At 32.4% G+C, this 17,522-nt stretch overlaps 3 protein-coding genes across 4 annotated transcripts; 2 read left to right on the forward strand and 1 right to left on the reverse strand.

Moving 5' to 3' along the window:
• Positions 1–5,299: 5,299 nt before the first annotated feature.
• On the reverse strand, positions 5,300–8,600 carry LOC116765879 (small ribosomal subunit protein eS4). The gene is made up of 6 exons (XM_032655511.2): positions 8,506–8,600; positions 7,930–8,188; positions 7,636–7,733; positions 7,059–7,230; positions 5,957–6,086; positions 5,300–5,454 (listed from the first exon to the last, which is right to left on the reverse strand). Exons 1-6 carry the CDS (start codon positions 8,506–8,508, stop codon positions 5,325–5,327), a joined length of 792 nt encoding a protein of 263 aa, XP_032511402.1. The 5' UTR covers positions 8,509–8,600; the 3' UTR covers positions 5,300–5,324.
• Positions 8,601–10,273: 1,673 nt separating this feature from the next.
• LOC116765917 (uncharacterized) lies at positions 10,274–12,696 on the forward strand. Its single transcript, XM_032655558.2, has 2 exons — positions 10,274–10,434; positions 11,088–12,696. The coding sequence occupies exons 1-2, from the start codon at positions 10,376–10,378 to the stop codon at positions 12,673–12,675; spliced, it is 1,647 nt and encodes a 548-aa protein (XP_032511449.2). The 5' UTR covers positions 10,274–10,375; the 3' UTR covers positions 12,676–12,696.
• A 1,610-nt stretch (positions 12,697–14,306) lies between these two features.
• LOC116765928 (carboxylic ester hydrolase-like) lies at positions 14,307–17,517 on the forward strand. Of its 2 annotated transcripts, XM_032655578.2 has the most exons (5): positions 14,307–14,462; positions 14,525–14,656; positions 15,159–16,441; positions 16,929–17,121; positions 17,381–17,517. In XM_032655578.2, the coding sequence occupies exons 1-4, from the start codon at positions 14,391–14,393 to the stop codon at positions 17,116–17,118; spliced, it is 1,677 nt and encodes a 558-aa protein (XP_032511469.2). In that variant the 5' UTR covers positions 14,307–14,390; the 3' UTR covers positions 17,119–17,121; positions 17,381–17,517. The 2 variants fall into 2 exon arrangements, with proteins under 2 accessions (XP_032511469.2, XP_032511468.2); XM_032655577.2 differs by lacking the exon at positions 17,381–17,517 and having other exon boundaries at positions 16,929–17,168.
• The last annotated feature ends 5 nt before the right edge of the window (positions 17,518–17,522 follow it).

A 17,522-nucleotide genomic window follows, 5' to 3' on the forward strand; every position in this document is an offset into this window, starting at 1 on the left:
AAGCTTCCAAGTTTTAGGTACTTTGCCAGTCACTAACGAATGGAGGTACAATGGTGTCAAAACAGGATCAACTCGGGTGCACACATTTTTAGCATTATGGCTGAAAAAGCATTGGGCCCACTAGCTTTGTTCACGTTAAGAGTATGCAAAGTATTCAGTACCTATTAATTAATAGTTCGGATCTCAGTCGTAACGGTACCGCAGTAAGGTAGGCAACCAGTGTTGCTTTCTCCTTTTCCGTATGAACTAATATACCATCAGGTTTGGTTTATGAGTTATAGAACGTTTAATGGTTGGCTACCTGGCGGAAATTCAAAATCTGGAAGTTTAATCGTTTATATGATAGAATTAATCAAAATAATCGAGATAAATTAAAAATATATTCATTGTTTATGTACTTAAAAAAATATAAAAACTTAAAACATTAGAAGAAATATATTTAAAAAAAAAATATAGAGAACCAAGTGGTCTTTTGAAAATGGATAGCTACATATAAAACATCGCATCCTTATTTTATTAATTAGTGAAATATCTTAATAGTTTTCGGCCGAAATAGAAAAACGTGTCCATTATACGGTTATTAAGTTGTAAAGGAATTTTTATTCTCTATAATTATTATGGTCGCAACAATATTTAGCTCTACAGTGACCTATTGGAGAAAACTTTTTTTCTCCATCTTGATCTCTCAGCATTTTATATTTTTATTGTCAGGTAGCGGCCCTTAATTTTAACCAAATTAATGGGAAATTTCATGTGACGTTGATCAGAAATTGTTATATAAATTAATTATTTATATAAATGTTTCTGTCAATATAAGAAGCATTCTAAGCGTTCAAGGTCTTATTAGAAAAGGCTGTGAAAATGTCTTTCGAAATTAAAATTATTGAAAATACTCTTTACTTATAAAGATTTATAGGCAAATTTTAAAAATTTACAAAAATTATCATTTAATTCAACAATTTTCCTTTTATTAGCTAAAAATTCTTAGCTAAAAAAAAAGGTAAATATAATATATACCTTATTATAATAAAAATCTTGAATATTTTAATTAAAACATTAACCACCTCTTTATTTTAACCCAAAAGTAGTTTGCCTTGGATCTCCAAGAAGTCAAATGTGCTTTAAAACTGTTTCAGTCAATGCAGTAAAATTATTATTTCGTTACTCGTCTCAGCGTTAACATGTTTCTACTTGTTTTATTTTTAATAATTGTCACAATAATTATTTTATACAGAGCGGTATGCAGGAAACACAACTCCATCTGTACATCCAGAAAAAAACTGAAGGAACAGACAGCTGTCATAACGGGCGGTACTGCTGGTATCGGACAACAAATAGCATTGGACTTTGCTGCGAGAGGTGCAAGAGTTATAATCGCCAGTCCCTTTGAAGATGAAGGAGTTAAAGCACGCAATGAAATTATCAGAAGATCTGGAAATGAGGATGTTATCTATAAATTCCTGGACCTTGCTTCATTGAAGTCCATCCGTAAATTCGCAGCAGATATAAATAAATCAGAGAAACGACTACATATTTTAGTGAATAATGCCGGCATCGGAATACCCGGAGAATTTAAGACTGACGACGGAATGAATTTAGTTATGCAAGTTAATTATTATGGTCACTTCCTCCTAACACTCCTCCTTTTACCACTTTTGAAAAAATCTGGGACAAAATTGGAACCGAGCAGAATAATAAACATGTCCTCGATTACACGCTTTATTGGAAGTTTTGATATACATAATTACAACAGAACTAAGTATTGGAATAGTTTTAAAACATATTGTAACAGTAAACTAAGTTTAGTGTTGTTCTCCCATGAATTGACAAAAAAAATTGCTGGTAAAAATGTTGTTATAAACTGTGCCGATCCTGGATGCGTATCCACAAAAATTTTTAAAAGTTATTTTCCTTACGCCGGTAAAATGTGTCAAGTTGTTATAAAAATATTCTTTAAAAATCCATGGGAAGGAGCTCAAACGGCGGTTTATATGGCAGTGGACCAAAAAGCTGGCGAAGTTAGTGGACAAGTATTCAATAATTGTAAATTAAACTCTCCTCATACGTGGAATGATATTGATAAATATTCGGAAATGTTGTGGAAACAATCATCGGAACTAGTGTTTAAAGACGAAAAAGAAATATCAAGCCTTCTCCCAAAGGATTGACATAAATTCGTTAAGCAATTTAGGCTCAGTATACACAGTTGAACATGTCTTGAATATATTCAATCATTATTATTCTTTAGTGTTATCTTATTATGTTATTACAATTAAAAATTTTGACTAAAATGACATATAGCTACTTACTCTTATTAAAGAGGTAACTAATTTATTATTTAGTAACGGTATTAACGGAGGAACAAAATATTTATTAAATGGAATAAAATTTTAAATGGCATGTTTTTAATCTCTTCCTCAATAAGCTATTCAAATTACACGCCCCAGTATTAAGAGAAGGTGCAGTTGAAGTTAAGTATACTCGTCATTCTATTTCATTCTGACAGACGTCTTGTCACTTACTGTTAATGTGAAAGCTATGAAAAATTTATTATCTGATCTGAAAGATTTTTCCAAATCATACATCAATTAATAGGATTTTTTTACTTTTAGTAGTAGTTAAATTTTTGCTTTAAAGTTACATAACTTGGAGCTCAATGGTTGGAAGTTGCAATTTCAGGAATATGTGTAAAAATAAGGAAGAAGAGAATGGTAGAGTGATGTTTGAAATATTTCTATAGAGTTAATATAAATAATTCTCTCAAAGAAACCATGAAAACGTTGCAAAATTTATAAAAATGTAAAAAAAAAAATTTGACTACAATTTTAAAAGGGTCATTAAAGAAACAGAAATATACGAGGTACATCAATAAAGATTTTGAAAAGTATCACTTTATTTGTAATCAATTGATTCATTGCGCGCAAGAATAAAATTCTTGGGGAGGCAGTGACACAAAATTTCATCTTAGGTCCCTTACAATTAGCCAAGTCGTTGTGTATACTAACAAACGAGGTCCAGTGACCGATTTCAGTCACCGATTCACGCAAAGGATAAAAACAACAAACATCCATATATGAGGAGGCAGAGCCTAGCTGTGGTCAAATTGCTGCAGCTTGAACATGGGCTGGCTCAACCGGGGAAGTACCACCCTCTCACAGGAGGTCGGCGTGAAGCAGTCTTTAATGGCTGCGTTTCGTCCGATGAGTAAGACAGCCGGTTGCCCTTTCCTTTTTCCCACCTTTCCCATTCCCCTTTTCCCGACTTTTCCTCTCACTCTTCCCCAAACAAGGGTGGCAAACCATCCGCAAAATTATTTTGCGGATGTCCATAGGCGACGATACTATGTTCATCAGGAAGGCCATCTACTCGTTTTCCCCCCTTCATCATAAAAAAAATCCTGAAGAGTTTTAGCAACTTCATTAGATGAATATTCCAGTAACTGCGGCTACTAACTATCCAGCCTAAAGTGGTCACTAAAGCAATATCCCCTTATGAAGGAAAACTTACAGCTCCGTTCCGTGGTTCCCTAAAATCACCTCATTCCTAGCAATGTTATCGGTCACAGTAACGGTGTGAAGAAGGGTGCCTGAGAATCCTTGGGCTATTGCCATTATAAAAAAAAAGTATACCTATATGTATAATGGACACCCTCTTCGTCTTAATAAACACTTTAAAGAATTGGAAATTAAGTAACAATAACAAGCCGTTTGTCGCAAATTCGAATAGGCCACTGATTCTATCCCCCGAGAAACACCTTACACCTACAATCCCAAGGTGTCACTGCATTTTTTATATATAATTTGCTCAAGGATAATGTCGTTATAATAAAAGGTAGGCAAAAGGTTTATTAAGTGTGACCTCCTAAAAACTCACGCCCCGAGGAAGACGAGAATAGAAATATGTTTGAACCGAAAGCCTTTCACATATATCTAATGAGTGATTTCAATGTCGCAGCGGGAGTACACGAAGATGGGTAATCGTCTGTGATTTTTCATCTTCGGGCGTAAAAATCATTGGGGACATATTTATATTCAGTCACAGCGGTACCTAAATAAACATCATCTGAACATAGAACGAGAGCGTCTCATGAAGTCAGTCCTTAATGATTAATGCTCAAACTCGAAGGCGAATACGAAAGTTCTAAGCGTGAACTATAGTAGTGATTGGCCATGTTGGAATCCACAGCGGACATACATGCAATTAATAAGAGATATGATTTGTTCGAATCCTACGCGATTTCTTAATTTGATAGTCATGAACACATAATCAATAATTAGGTACCATACAATCGGAAACTATTTAGTAATAGCTATATGCTAGATGTGGGAATAGCTCCTAGTATCTCTCTGTACGACTAATTCATTATCTAGTCGTTATCAAACACTTTAACAGTCGTCGCGGTATACGATACGGCTAGGAGCCAGAAAGGTTTTGTTCATGAGGTACAAACAATTATTTCGGCTGTATAGCCACGGTTAAGTGGTGTCAGTATTACCGCGTGCTGGTACGGCCTCTCTCATCTTAGCTTATATCGAACCAATAGCTGATGCTAACAGACATTACCGAAAACACGATAAAATAACCAGGCCATTGTAAAAATTTTCCAATCTTTCATAGTGTAACGATCCCTATCGAAATATGTTATATTTTTCTATTGCACACTAATCCTTTTTTAAATTCCTGTGCCAATATTAAAATGTTTTTTTTTTATGACATGTAAAGACTAATAAACAGAATTTTTAATTAGTCCAAAAACATATATCATTGCCTTAATAAAAAATAACGAATGATATTGAAGTGGTGATCCGTAATCAAAATGTCCCCAAAACCGTTAATTACCGATTTTTTACATTTTATTTTAAAAATGTTTATTATTGTACTTATAAATATTGTAACTCAAAACTACATGACGTCATCATTCTGAGTACCTGCTCTCATATATAAACACAAGAAATAAATAAATCGAATTATAATTTAACCTTATAATATATTAGGCCCATCTCTCGTGCATAAGGGTACGGGTTCAAGCCTGGCAAGTACAATGCAATATTTCCGGGTCATATGTACTTTCTAAGCGTATTTAGACACCACTGACAGCGGTGAAGGACAACATCGTGAGGAAACCTGCACTTGTAATTTCAAATTATAACTTCGAAATCGCCAAGCCGCCTTAGGCGAGGGTGGTGATTAATGCTCTAACCTTCGCCATGTGATGGAGGCCTTTGCTCAGAAGTGGGCTCCGATAGGCTGATGGTGATATTTCTTTTCTAAACCTAAAATATTAAATAAAAAGTCTGTATCGGTTTATAGTTTTATTGTTAAAGCTAGTGCGCGGCGACCTTCGCTGCGATGCGCTTGTCGCGCTCCTCGGCGATGGTGAGGCGGATACCTTTACCGCGTGGCAGAGAAATGTAAGCCTTCGTGCCTTTGCCGATGATGAACACGTTGTTCAATCTGTGGCGGAAGAAAAAATAGTACAATACACAACCACGAGCGTTTAAACTATGTGACATAAAATGATTGTACTCTGAACAATTCTATTACATGTAAAATGGAATTTTAAAAGGACCAAAAAATGTAAACTTAAACGTCATAGTACAAAAATTTCTATTCATTCGCAAGGATACTAATTTGTTCGTGACTCAATCAACCCACAAAAAAAATAAGGTAAACAAAGTTAATTATAATTAATTGATTCTTGAAATAAAACGAATGACTTCTACAATATTGAAACTGTTAACACAAGCAGGTTTACTATGTGCTATATTATATCATGAATTCCTTGAACAGTAATTACTCTGACCATTTTAACATTATATTTTACCTTACAATTAATGAGAAAAAAAATTATTGACTCAACATTTCACTTATAAAAACAATAGAATTTCAAACAAAACTGTACTAAAACAGTTGTATTTGGACATTTCTACCTACTGCTTGTACTTTATAAGCATACCTGGTAGCAAAAGTATGGCCCATAGAGTCCTTGATGTGTACAATGTCGAAGGAACCGGGGTGACGCTCACGGGACACGATGGTGCCCACACGACCCAAGTTACGACCTCCGGTGATCATGCACAGGTTACCTGAAAACATATAAATGTATTTATTTTTATAAAATACCAGCTTTTGCCCGCGACTTTGTGTTGACTTCGAAATTTGGATGAGAGAATTGTATGAATTGTGTTAAAATTAAAACCATAAATATGGCAACCAACCGGCTGCGACATCTATTGGCTGTGTCGTGTAACTCCATGCAAAATACAACATATGTGATCTAGGGGGACCAATGCGGAATTCTCGGATGAATTACAGCCTGTCTTCTTTGATGTCTAAGCTACATTATATAGTTCCATCAAAATCTGTTAAGTAGTTTTAGCGTTCCAGACCAACAGCCCTATGTGCATCAACACATTCAAATTATCGTACTCATATTATTAGTAGAAAGAATTTATACATATTTATAAAAAACAAAATTAACTTCACATAACTCATGTAATACAGTCAATATCGTAACATCAACACAAACAAGCGTCTTGCGTTTGGTCTTTTTAACACGCTTTTTATTCTTTGAGTTATTGCTGTTCCCTTATAAGTGAAGCCAATGTCAAATGTGAACATTAAAATGAGCTATACAAAGAGATTTACGAATTAACAATTTGTAGGAGATGTATATAAAAACACTTTATACTAAATGCCCATGTCATTCATCACTTTTTGTCCGTTTGTCAAGGCTAACCTATGAAATGACTGGCCAAATTTTGTCAGATTGCTCCAGTAATAAAGTGTAAAGTAGGCTATTTTAACTTGTTTTTCATTAATTATGCACCTAAGATGTACATTTTCAAATGCTATTACTCAATCAACAACAATTTAACAGTGTTGGTGAACAATAACAATATTTTCATTCTTAAAAGTGTATTAGATATATTGTCTATTACAAAGTCACACATTATGCAAAATTTTAGCTTAAATTTGAATAAGTAGAGATGAAATTAGGGAATCATTTTATGTAACAATGATAGAGTCAATTGAAAGCTTATATCATAATGACTTACCAGACTCAAACTTGATGAAGTCCATGATCTTGGACGAGGCAATGTCCAGTTGGATGGAGTCATTGACCTTAATGAGTGGATCCGGGTAACGGATGGTACGGCCATCGTGTGTCACAAGGTATGGTACGTTCTTGGGACCAGTACCGACATGGCGGACTTTGCACAGCTTGTACTGCAATTGTAATATTATAAATGAAAATAATTCATTCATAGTTATGATTTATTTAGCATTTCTAAGTAAAAATGAGGTAAAAACATTTACATATTACATGTAAGTATGATATCAATATAATAAAAATTATAACTGTGTATACATATACATTCATGATAGAAATGCACCTTAAAAGAAAATCACCAGGATATGTGGGAAAAGAATAGTGTATAGAAAATAACAGAGTGTAGATATTTAAAATTAGTTAATATGGGCGGAACGTTACTTACTTATAAAATTTAGCTCATATTAAAATAAATTATAAATTGACACTTAAGGAATATCTTATGGTTAAAATCAACATGGGGATTAAAGATACAATAGGTGTTATATATATGTAACATAAGATTATATATAAGAGTCTACCTTGGCCTCCTCGGGAGTTATCCTGTGAATGGTGAATCTACCCTTGACATCATAGATCAGACGGAACAGTTCGTTTGTCTTCTCAATTGATACAACATCTGTAATAATATAATAATGCTTATTATAGATAGAGTAACAACTTTACTTAAAGTAAAATAATATCTTTACTGGTACTTCTAGATTGATATTAAAGAGTTTGTATAAGTTATGTTCAATTTGGAACCTCGTTAAAAACATAACCTCTTTCGTGAAAGTAACACTGTTTATATCACCGTAACTAGTAACTCAACTTACCCATAAAGCCAGCGGGGTAGGTCGGATCAGTTCTGACTTTGCCATCGACCTTGATTAGACGCTGCTTTACGATTTTCAGTACCTCATTGCCGGTTAGGGCGTACTTCAGGCGGTTACGTAGAAAAATAACAAGTGGCAAACACTCTCGCAACTTGTGTGGACCGGTGGAGGGCCGTGGTGCGTACACACCACCCAGTTTGTCCAACATCCATGCCTTGGGCGCGTTTAAACGCTTCAAATGCTTTTTAGGTCCACGAGCCTACAAACACAACACAAACTTCACTTAGAGGTTCAACAATAACCAAATACTATTGACACTGAAGTCGACAATCAAAAATTAATAGAATAATATATAATAGCACAAAGATATCACATACTAATACATAGAAAATGTACGTTGTCGAATTCTATACACTAAAGATTATTTAAGAAAGCTTTCCAGATATTTCAAAAATTGAATATGAAAAAAGTAAAAACATATTATAGGCACTTTACAAAGTATATAATTTCAAGTTTAAAACTCAAATAAGATAGGATTTTTATGGATTATTTTTGATATTTCAAACATAAACTCACCATGTTGGACACAAAGTTTTACAAGAAAGAACGTAAACGTCAGTCAAGTGTCAAGAAGACCGAAGTTGTTTTTTTTATCATAAAACGTCAATGAACTACAACATACAGCCAACAGGAAAAATAAAGATAGAAATTATAAAATTATTTTATTCAATTTCGCAGTATACCCTATATTAAATGCATTAATTTTTTTATAAAAATAATGTTAAAACATACCTTAATACACATAACAAAATATATTTATATTGAAGAATATAATTTAAGGTATATTCTTTTATTTATTGTTTAAACAAATTATCAAATTTAAAGAACAAAATTTTATACATATTATTCATTGTTGTATACAAAAAATAAACTAAAACGTAATTTGGATACAAACATAATCTATAATATAATTTTATTTTATTTTTGTTAATATTTTATAATTTATGAGTAATGAAATTATATTTATTCTGCATTTTTACATTTAATAAGTATTTTAAACCTTTATGAAAATGATTTAGAATGATAGGTAGGTAGTTAATTTAGAAAATATAACAGATTTTAAATTGTAAGTTAGAGGTAATTTAAGAGCATTTAATTTCTTTTCATTGTGTGTTATGGTGTGTATACTATATGAAATGTGTTTTAAATAATAAGCATAAATTTTACTAACTTTACGAAAAAAAATAATATCTGGAATTCAATATTTTTCAAACGATTCCATTATTATGTTTATGATACTTATAACATATTTTGCTATAATTCTGTTCCCTCTCACATATATCGTGATTGTCATATAATATTTATAATAATTATATATATATATATATATAAACGATATGGAGTGCTACTGCTATTAAGGTTTATAGAAACATAAAACTATTTAATATAAACCGATGGTATGGTTTTATAATTTAATAAATTCGGTAAGCACTGTATAAACTGCATCACAAACCAGCTTCTTGTTTTCTTCACGATAAAAAACAAACAAAAATAAATATAACTGTTAAAAAAAAAGGGAATACGTTGTCGGACGTTCATGTGTTTATAATGATTGTGTAATTTATCTTAACCTTTTAATATAGCTCAATGGAACATTGAATAATTTATCACTTCTTTTCAAAAAAATATTTTTTATTTAAAAATTATTAACTCTACTTTACTTACTATTGACTAGCAACATGCAATTATATAATATTATCGCCTCTCAGTAAGAGAGAAAGCCCCGTTGTAGCTAAATAGTTTCATCTGGCAACTTTCATACAAAGGAATGAAATAGAGCTTATAAATCATCATCATCATCATCATCATCATCAGCCTATCGGAAGCCCACTGCTGAGCAAAAGCCTCTTCTCGCATGGAGAAGGTTTGAGCATTAATCGCCACGCTTGCTCAAGACGGGTTGGCGATTTCAAACTTATAATTTGATATTATAAGTCCAGGTTTCCTCACGATGTTTTCCTTCACCGTCCGTCAGTGGTGTCTAAATACTGTTAGAAAGTACATATGACTATGAAAAATCACATTGGTACTTGCCAGGTTTCGAACCCGCGCCCTCACGCATGAGAGGCGGTCCTTTAACCTTCAGGCCACCACGACAAGCTTATAAATTCCTATTAAGAAATTGAGAATAACTGTTAATTATTTTCAAATATTATATATGTAAAATAATAAAAAAACATTACACAATTTATTTATAAATGCGTTATTATGAATAAATCAATTCTAGATTTATATGGCAACTTCTATACAACACTGATACAAACGGCTGAAAAGAACTCGTATCCAGAGCCGTAAAAACATAAAAAAAAACTGACACAAATATTTTTAGGTTATAATATAACCTGTCAATGTGTAAACATTTGCATTTAAAGTTTATTTACGTTTTATGGAGTCTTCTGGCGAAAGTTTTACATGGACAGATGCTTCAAGTGATTCATGTGATATGTAAGTTCTAATAAAACTGAAGAACATTAAAAAAACATAAGTTACCTGCTATGCTTTACTTTTAATTTAAATAACTTTAATTCAAATTACCCAGATAAAGTTATTTTAAACTTTGGATACACGTTTAAATAGCATCAAACAGTGATAAATTACCACTGCGTTATATGACAGACTAGTAGTTCTAATAATAAATTTATTATAAATATAATACGTAAAACTCAATTTATTTTTTGAAACGCACTTCCCCTAATTTTTGATAATATTTTATGTATTTATTATTTCCTACAAGGTTTATAATTATTTCGTGATAAATATAAATTCTTACCATTTAATGTGGTCTTTTAACTACACGAAATTAAATGTTTTGTTTGTGATAAATATGGGTTGATAAAAATTATCAAAAATTTTTTGACTATGCTCAGAAAATACAAAACATTCAGGTGGATTTGCAGAAAAGATTCCATTTTAATGTCAATGTCATTATTTACAAAATGATTTTATTTTTAAAGCTTGATCGTTATAAATTAAGATGTCGCAGAGGTGTTTCCTCTGATTAGGTTACTTTTGACTAGAATAAGCTGTACCCTTTTCCCACGGCCTCAATAAGATAATGAATTTTTTTCACTAATTATCTTTTTTAAATTTTATTTCAGGATTCCTGGAGATAATAACACTGACCATGGTTCTGATAAGGGTTCCAAAAGGGATAAAGGCAGAGAGACATGTGAGATACAGCATAAAGAAAAAGAGACTAAGAAAAAGAAACGAAGAGCCTCACAAATGTTAGAAACCAGCCCTATTAATACAGATAAAAGTATAAAAGCTGAACTTGAAAGTGATTTAGAGGCACCCAAGAAGAAAAAGAAGCGGAAAAATACTGAAAGTCAAGATTGTTTGGAACCATCGCAGGATTCACTTCTGGCTGAGGATTATCTGAACTTAAGAGTTAAACAGGAGCAACTATCATTTGTTGAGCCGGAACCTGTCAAAAAGAAGAAAAAAAGCAAAAAAGAAAAACTAGCAAAGTCGGAGACACAGGATTCCGAATCCACCGATACATCTAGTATAAGATGTGAAGTTAATAATACATATGATGATAATTCACTAAATAATTTTGATGAAACCATTATAGAAATAGATAAATTCGAAGCTGAAGAAACCGTAGTGCAGAGCAAGAAAAAGAAAAGCGAAGATTTTACATCTAATACAAGTGAAAATGACAGGATGTCATTAGAAATATCAACAGAGAAACTGTTAAGCAATAATCAGAGCGGGAAAGAATCACATTCCGTTACAAACGGGTATCTTGAATGTGAGTCCGACTTTGAACCGAAAATAAAATTGAAGCCGGCACCGCAAATAAAATCAGCGAAAACTAAAAAGAAATCGCTCGAAAAGGAGTTGAGTGCTAAAACAACACGAATTTCAGATAAAATTACATATGACGATGAAGGGAGTGCTGATGCAGTAAATGCAGTGACGGGTCCCTCAAAACAACTCCAACAATTTTTAAACATGAATCCAAACCTCAAGCCTTACACCCCTGACATGCGAGAGGAAGATATAATAACAGGCGATGATGAAATTTGGGTACTCAGAGTACCGAAAGAAATTGATATCAAGGCGTTTAGGGATCTAAATATAACTTTAGCTGCGAAGTTGAAGGTCAAAATTAATGGACATTCATATGACGGTTCCATTGAAAACCATTTATCCCAAGTACCTTTGCTATGTCACGGCAGAAAAAACTCCTATATTAAGAATATGCCCTGTATGGGAGAAATAAGTTTACGTAAAAGGATACCTAAGGCCCATATACCTCAGGAATCCTGTATGGTGAATAATCAAACAAATTTCATACCCCTGCCGGAGACCAAGTGCCGACACCCATTGTTCGGCTTAAATTATAAAAAGGCTATCAAAATACCGAGCGCGATCGCTGAGCGATTGAATGGGAGCGTCGATAATCATGCATCAGAGTTGTTTAATGGTAAAAAAGAAAAGAAAAGAAAGCAAAAGAAGGAAAAGAGAAAGACCGAAAAGGAATCGGACACCGAGGTGAATACTACAGAGTACAATGCCAGTGAAGCACAGGAATTAAGTAGTAAAAATAAAAGGAAAAGGAAGAATAGTGAAGACGTGACCAAAACAAAGAAATCGAAACGTGCCAAACTAGATCTAGACTCGGCAGAAGCCTGGGAGTCGGAACGAGCCATTGAAGAAAATCTATTCAATTTTTAATATAAATATATACTATACATTTTTACGACTTTTATTATATACACTACCTCGTCATTGAGATGATGTATATGAAAGTGTTAATAGATCTCTGCACCTTTATATTTTTTCATAATAATGAAAGGGAAGTATATTTTTTTTATTATTTTTAGCGCCATCTGTTGCTAGGCAGCCGAAATAGGTTTGGGTTCGGGTTTAAGAGTCATTATCTCCCACTTCATTTTTATTAACTGAGTTATTAACAACAAATTGTACTGTGGTAAGTTCAGATAATTGTACCTTTTTTGTTTAAAACGAATTTGACTTTATGAGGAAAAAAAAAAGAAATATCAAAGTTTTTGCCAAAAACTCACTAGTGTTCTACCAATCCTGAATTAGCATTAAGTAGACGACTTTTTAAAATTATTTGCAAACTCGGTCTCATACAGCTTTCTTCACACCAGCTAGTCAAAGTTAGAGTTAGTCTTTTCACCAGGTCCCGAGTCACAGTAAAACAATTTATTTTTTTTGAAATTAAAGTATTTCTCGGTAAAATAATAATTATAATATTTGGATAAGCTATTCAAGATGTCAGAACAATCAAAAAAATTACAATCCGAAGCTATTCCAGGCAACAATAGCAGAAAATCCGATACAATGTATCGATTTTTAAAAAAATTAAAAAAGTGCTAATATCTCGAAAACCGTTATATTTTTACTGAGATCAAATTGTAATATTCTGATAGATCTCGAGCTCATCTAACTCCTGTGTCACTGGGACGTGATCATTCTGGGACACCCCGTATAATAAAGTGCTTTAGAATAATAACATGGGATTTCTTACAAATCCACTGTTTAGGGTTGTACTCGTACAGTTAGTAACTAGTAGGCAAAACAACGGCCGTTTTCTTTTTTTGTACCTTACTTTCAGAATTAGTATTATTTAATAAAAATTCCTTTTTACCCATATAATCTCATTAATAATATCTGTATAAAGGAAAGGAAAACTATATAATAAATAGTTTGCCGTTTGTTTAAAAAAGAGATTTCAATTCAATAAGTGGAAAATAAATTAATGATTTTAGATGCTGCATCTACTTAAAATAATAATAGGGTGTATTGGATTACGCTACAATAAAGAAATATGTTTCACTATCACAGGTACCTACCTCGCTTTTAGTCTATTGTAGAACGGACATTGTTTACAAATATGAGTTGGTGAGATTTCATAACATATTTATATGAAGAGTACCTGTAGTTTATTTTATACTTCTTCGTAAAGACATCTTATGTAACCAATGTGTATATATATATATATATATATATATATATATTAGAGATATACGTTATACATACGTATATATATATTAGAGATATACGTTTATCTTATGAATAATTGACTTCGTTTGAGGAAAAAAAACAAACAAATCATTACCATACTACACCTATTGCCTAATATTAGGATTACTGAATGTTTATCCACTATTTCATATGTAAAATTAGGTACAAATACCAAACAAATAATAATAATAATTTAATATACCTAATAGTTTCATTTATATGATTGTATAATTCAATGAGAAATGGAATTTTTTAAACGATAACACTCACTCACACTCACTGAACGCGAATGAGGAAAATATTCTTGAAGACAAAAATCCCAACGATTACAAGTCGTATGTTAAAACTTACAGTACAGGCTAAGGTCTTGTAAGATAAGGACGTTGTTCAATACTAAAATGATTCATAAATTTTGTTTATTTGCTGTTATTTTTATAATATTGAAAATAATATCTGCTGATAAAGTAAATGTGAGTATTTTCGGTTAAGTGTATATCGAAGTGTACTGTGTAAATTATATTCACGTTCCCAGGATGAACCCATCGTAACAGTTGGAGAAGGGAAATTGAAGGGGCAAGTTGGGAATTTAGTCGATGGAGCTAGATATTACAGTTTCAAAGGAATACCATACGCTGCGCCACCTATTGGCAATTTGCGATTCAAGGTAACGAAAGTGATGTAATTTTTTTTTTTATCATACTTAATAAATATTTTAATATGAGTGCATGTTAAAGTGAGCTGTGGATTTTGTATCGTCAAATTAAATTTCATGTGAAATGAAAATTCTCATTTATAATATAAATTTATCTTTTTTACAATTTATCGTCTTTGTCATCTTTGGTTTAATATTTAATTAAGCGTTAATAAAGAATTAACATAAAACATGGTTGTTAATTAATTTATTATTGCACTTCAATTACAGCAATTACAACTATAGCAACCAAACAATTTTTTTGCAATAATAGTATTTATATTTATTTCAGTGATTTGAGATATTGTGTTTTAATTTTTCTTAGTTATTAAATATATATAATAATTGAGATACTTACAATTCGTAGTATTAAAAGTTTTAATTCCTATTATAAATGTTCTAGGTTTTACAGTGGTCTCTTTAATTGGAACCTGATAGGCAGTTACCCCGTAACTTAACGCTTTATTTATTACAGGCTCCATTACCCCCAAAACCATGGACAGGTATTCGAGATGCAACAAAATTCGGTTCTATATGTACACAATTCAACACAACATATCAGGGAGATGAAGATTGTCTGTTTCTGAACGTCTACACGAAGGTTTTGGATAAAAATTCCAAAATTCCCGTCATGGTATACATTTATGGGGGCTCCTACTACGAGGGATCAGGAGATTTCTTTTTGGGAGATTTCCTTATGCAGCATGATGTTATATTAGTTACTTTCAATTATAGACTCGAATTACTCGGTTTTCTATCTTTAGGAATACCGGAGGCACCTGGAAATGCGGGCTTGAAAGACCAGGTCGCCGCGTTACGTTGGATACAGAAAAATATAGATCAGTTTGGAGGTGATCCGAGAAGTGTAACTATTTTCGGGGAAAGTTCTGGAGCGTCATCGGTTACATATCATATGTTTTCGCCGATGTCACGAGGGCTTTTCCATAAAGTCATAGCACAAAGTGGTACGTGTATTCACGACTGGGCTATCGCTAAAGGTGCCGAGGCGAGAGCTTTTAGAGCTGGAAAAATTCGTGGAAAAGAGACAGAAAATGTTCATGAGCTGTATAACTTTTTCATGGATTTAGATCAGTACCAACTTACTAACCTTACATTTTCTACTCTCACAGACGATGAGAGATATAGAGGTTTGCCTGAACAATTTATACCTGTTATTGAAAAGAAATTTCACAATGTAGAACCTTTTATTACGGAAAACCCAGTTAAAATGCTATCCGAAGGTAGGGTGCATAGGGTCCCTCTGATGTTGGGTTATAATTCCGCAGAAGGTCTTGTAATTGTAAGAGATCATATTACAAAACTCGATGTTTATAACACACAACCTTCATATTACGTTCAGAGAGAAGTAGCGGAGAAAGTGTCTAGTAAAAAGTTAAAAGAATTAGGTGACAGAATAAAAAGATTTTATGTGGGAAATAATAACATAACAGAGAATGATCAGAACACTATTGCGGATATGCAAACTGATATGCACTTTTCATACAACACTCACAGATTCGCAGATTTATACTCTTCACTTCATGAATCGACGTTTTTGTACAGATTTAACTTTGTCACGGATCTAAATATCATAAAGAATGCATTGGAACTGACAAATTTAAAAGGCGTTTCTCACGCCGATGAGCTTTGGTATTTGTTTTACAACTACTTAAATGCAGACTTTTATAAAAATCAACAAAGATTGAGGGAGATTGTATACAAAGTGACCAAACTTTGGGCTGATTTTGCAAAAACTGGGTAAGATAATACTTTCTTTACGTAATTTTTATAAAATCATTTTTATGACACTCCACAATAAAAAAGAATATTAAAGTGATGGAAAACCCAAACTGTGATATCTTTTACAAGGAAAAGGTTATTAAGAATAGTTTTCCTTAATCGCTCCCCTCTTTTGGGTTTTTTTGTATGAATCATTGTACTCGCTCTATTTAGCGTCGTAACTAAGGTAGGTCGGAAATCATTTGTTTATAATGCTAATAGATTCCGTTTTGCTTATGTTATTTCTATGCATTTTGCATTTATTTTAAACTGACCTTGTTTACATGATGTCGCGGTTATCTTGGAGGTCAATTTATATTTTAGGTACATATATGCTCAAGCTATAGGTATATTTTAAAAGCAAGTTTACGCTCTCTGTTTATTTTTAGACTGTGTTATCATAATGATAAATTAACTTAAGAATAGAGTTTAAAGATTAAGGGGAACTATGAATATTTCGTTCCAGCAATCCAACGCCAGATAACAGTGTCGGGGAAGTCTGGAGGCCTTATACTGTACACGAGAAAAAGTATTATAACATCGATGACTCATTCTCTGTTGGACGATACGCTGATAAAGACAGAATCGAATTTTGGGATAAGATGTACTCAGAAGCCGGTCTCCCTCATATCTCATCACGGAAATGTCATCACTGAAATGTGTATACACAGTTCCATGATAAATAATAAATATTGACCTAATTTTCGGCTCGCCTTTTTTTAAATTTACATTATAAATAAAAACTTCATTAAAAATTGTCCAGAAAAAATACTTTTCTTTGTCTTAAAAGAAAATTAAGACTATTGATATTCTAACAGGTGGTAATTTTACTTGAAAGTCGTTTAAATTTTTATTAAAAAAATAATAATAAAAAGGCATATTATAAATGTACTTTTTCTCATTTTTACTTTGTTTTAGGTGGTATATCAGGATATTATTGATAGTATACATAGCTGTAGTCAAGGTCATTTAACAATTACCTTTTGAAATACTGTATGATGTCTCCATAAACATTTACCTGTTAATGTTGCTTGTTATTTAAATTTATATCAGCAACGGA

The sequence above is a fragment of the Danaus plexippus genome, chromosome 11 (genome assembly GCF_018135715.1).
Source record: "Danaus plexippus chromosome 11, MEX_DaPlex, whole genome shotgun sequence".
NCBI classification, from domain to species: domain Eukaryota; kingdom Metazoa; phylum Arthropoda; class Insecta; order Lepidoptera; family Nymphalidae; genus Danaus; species Danaus plexippus.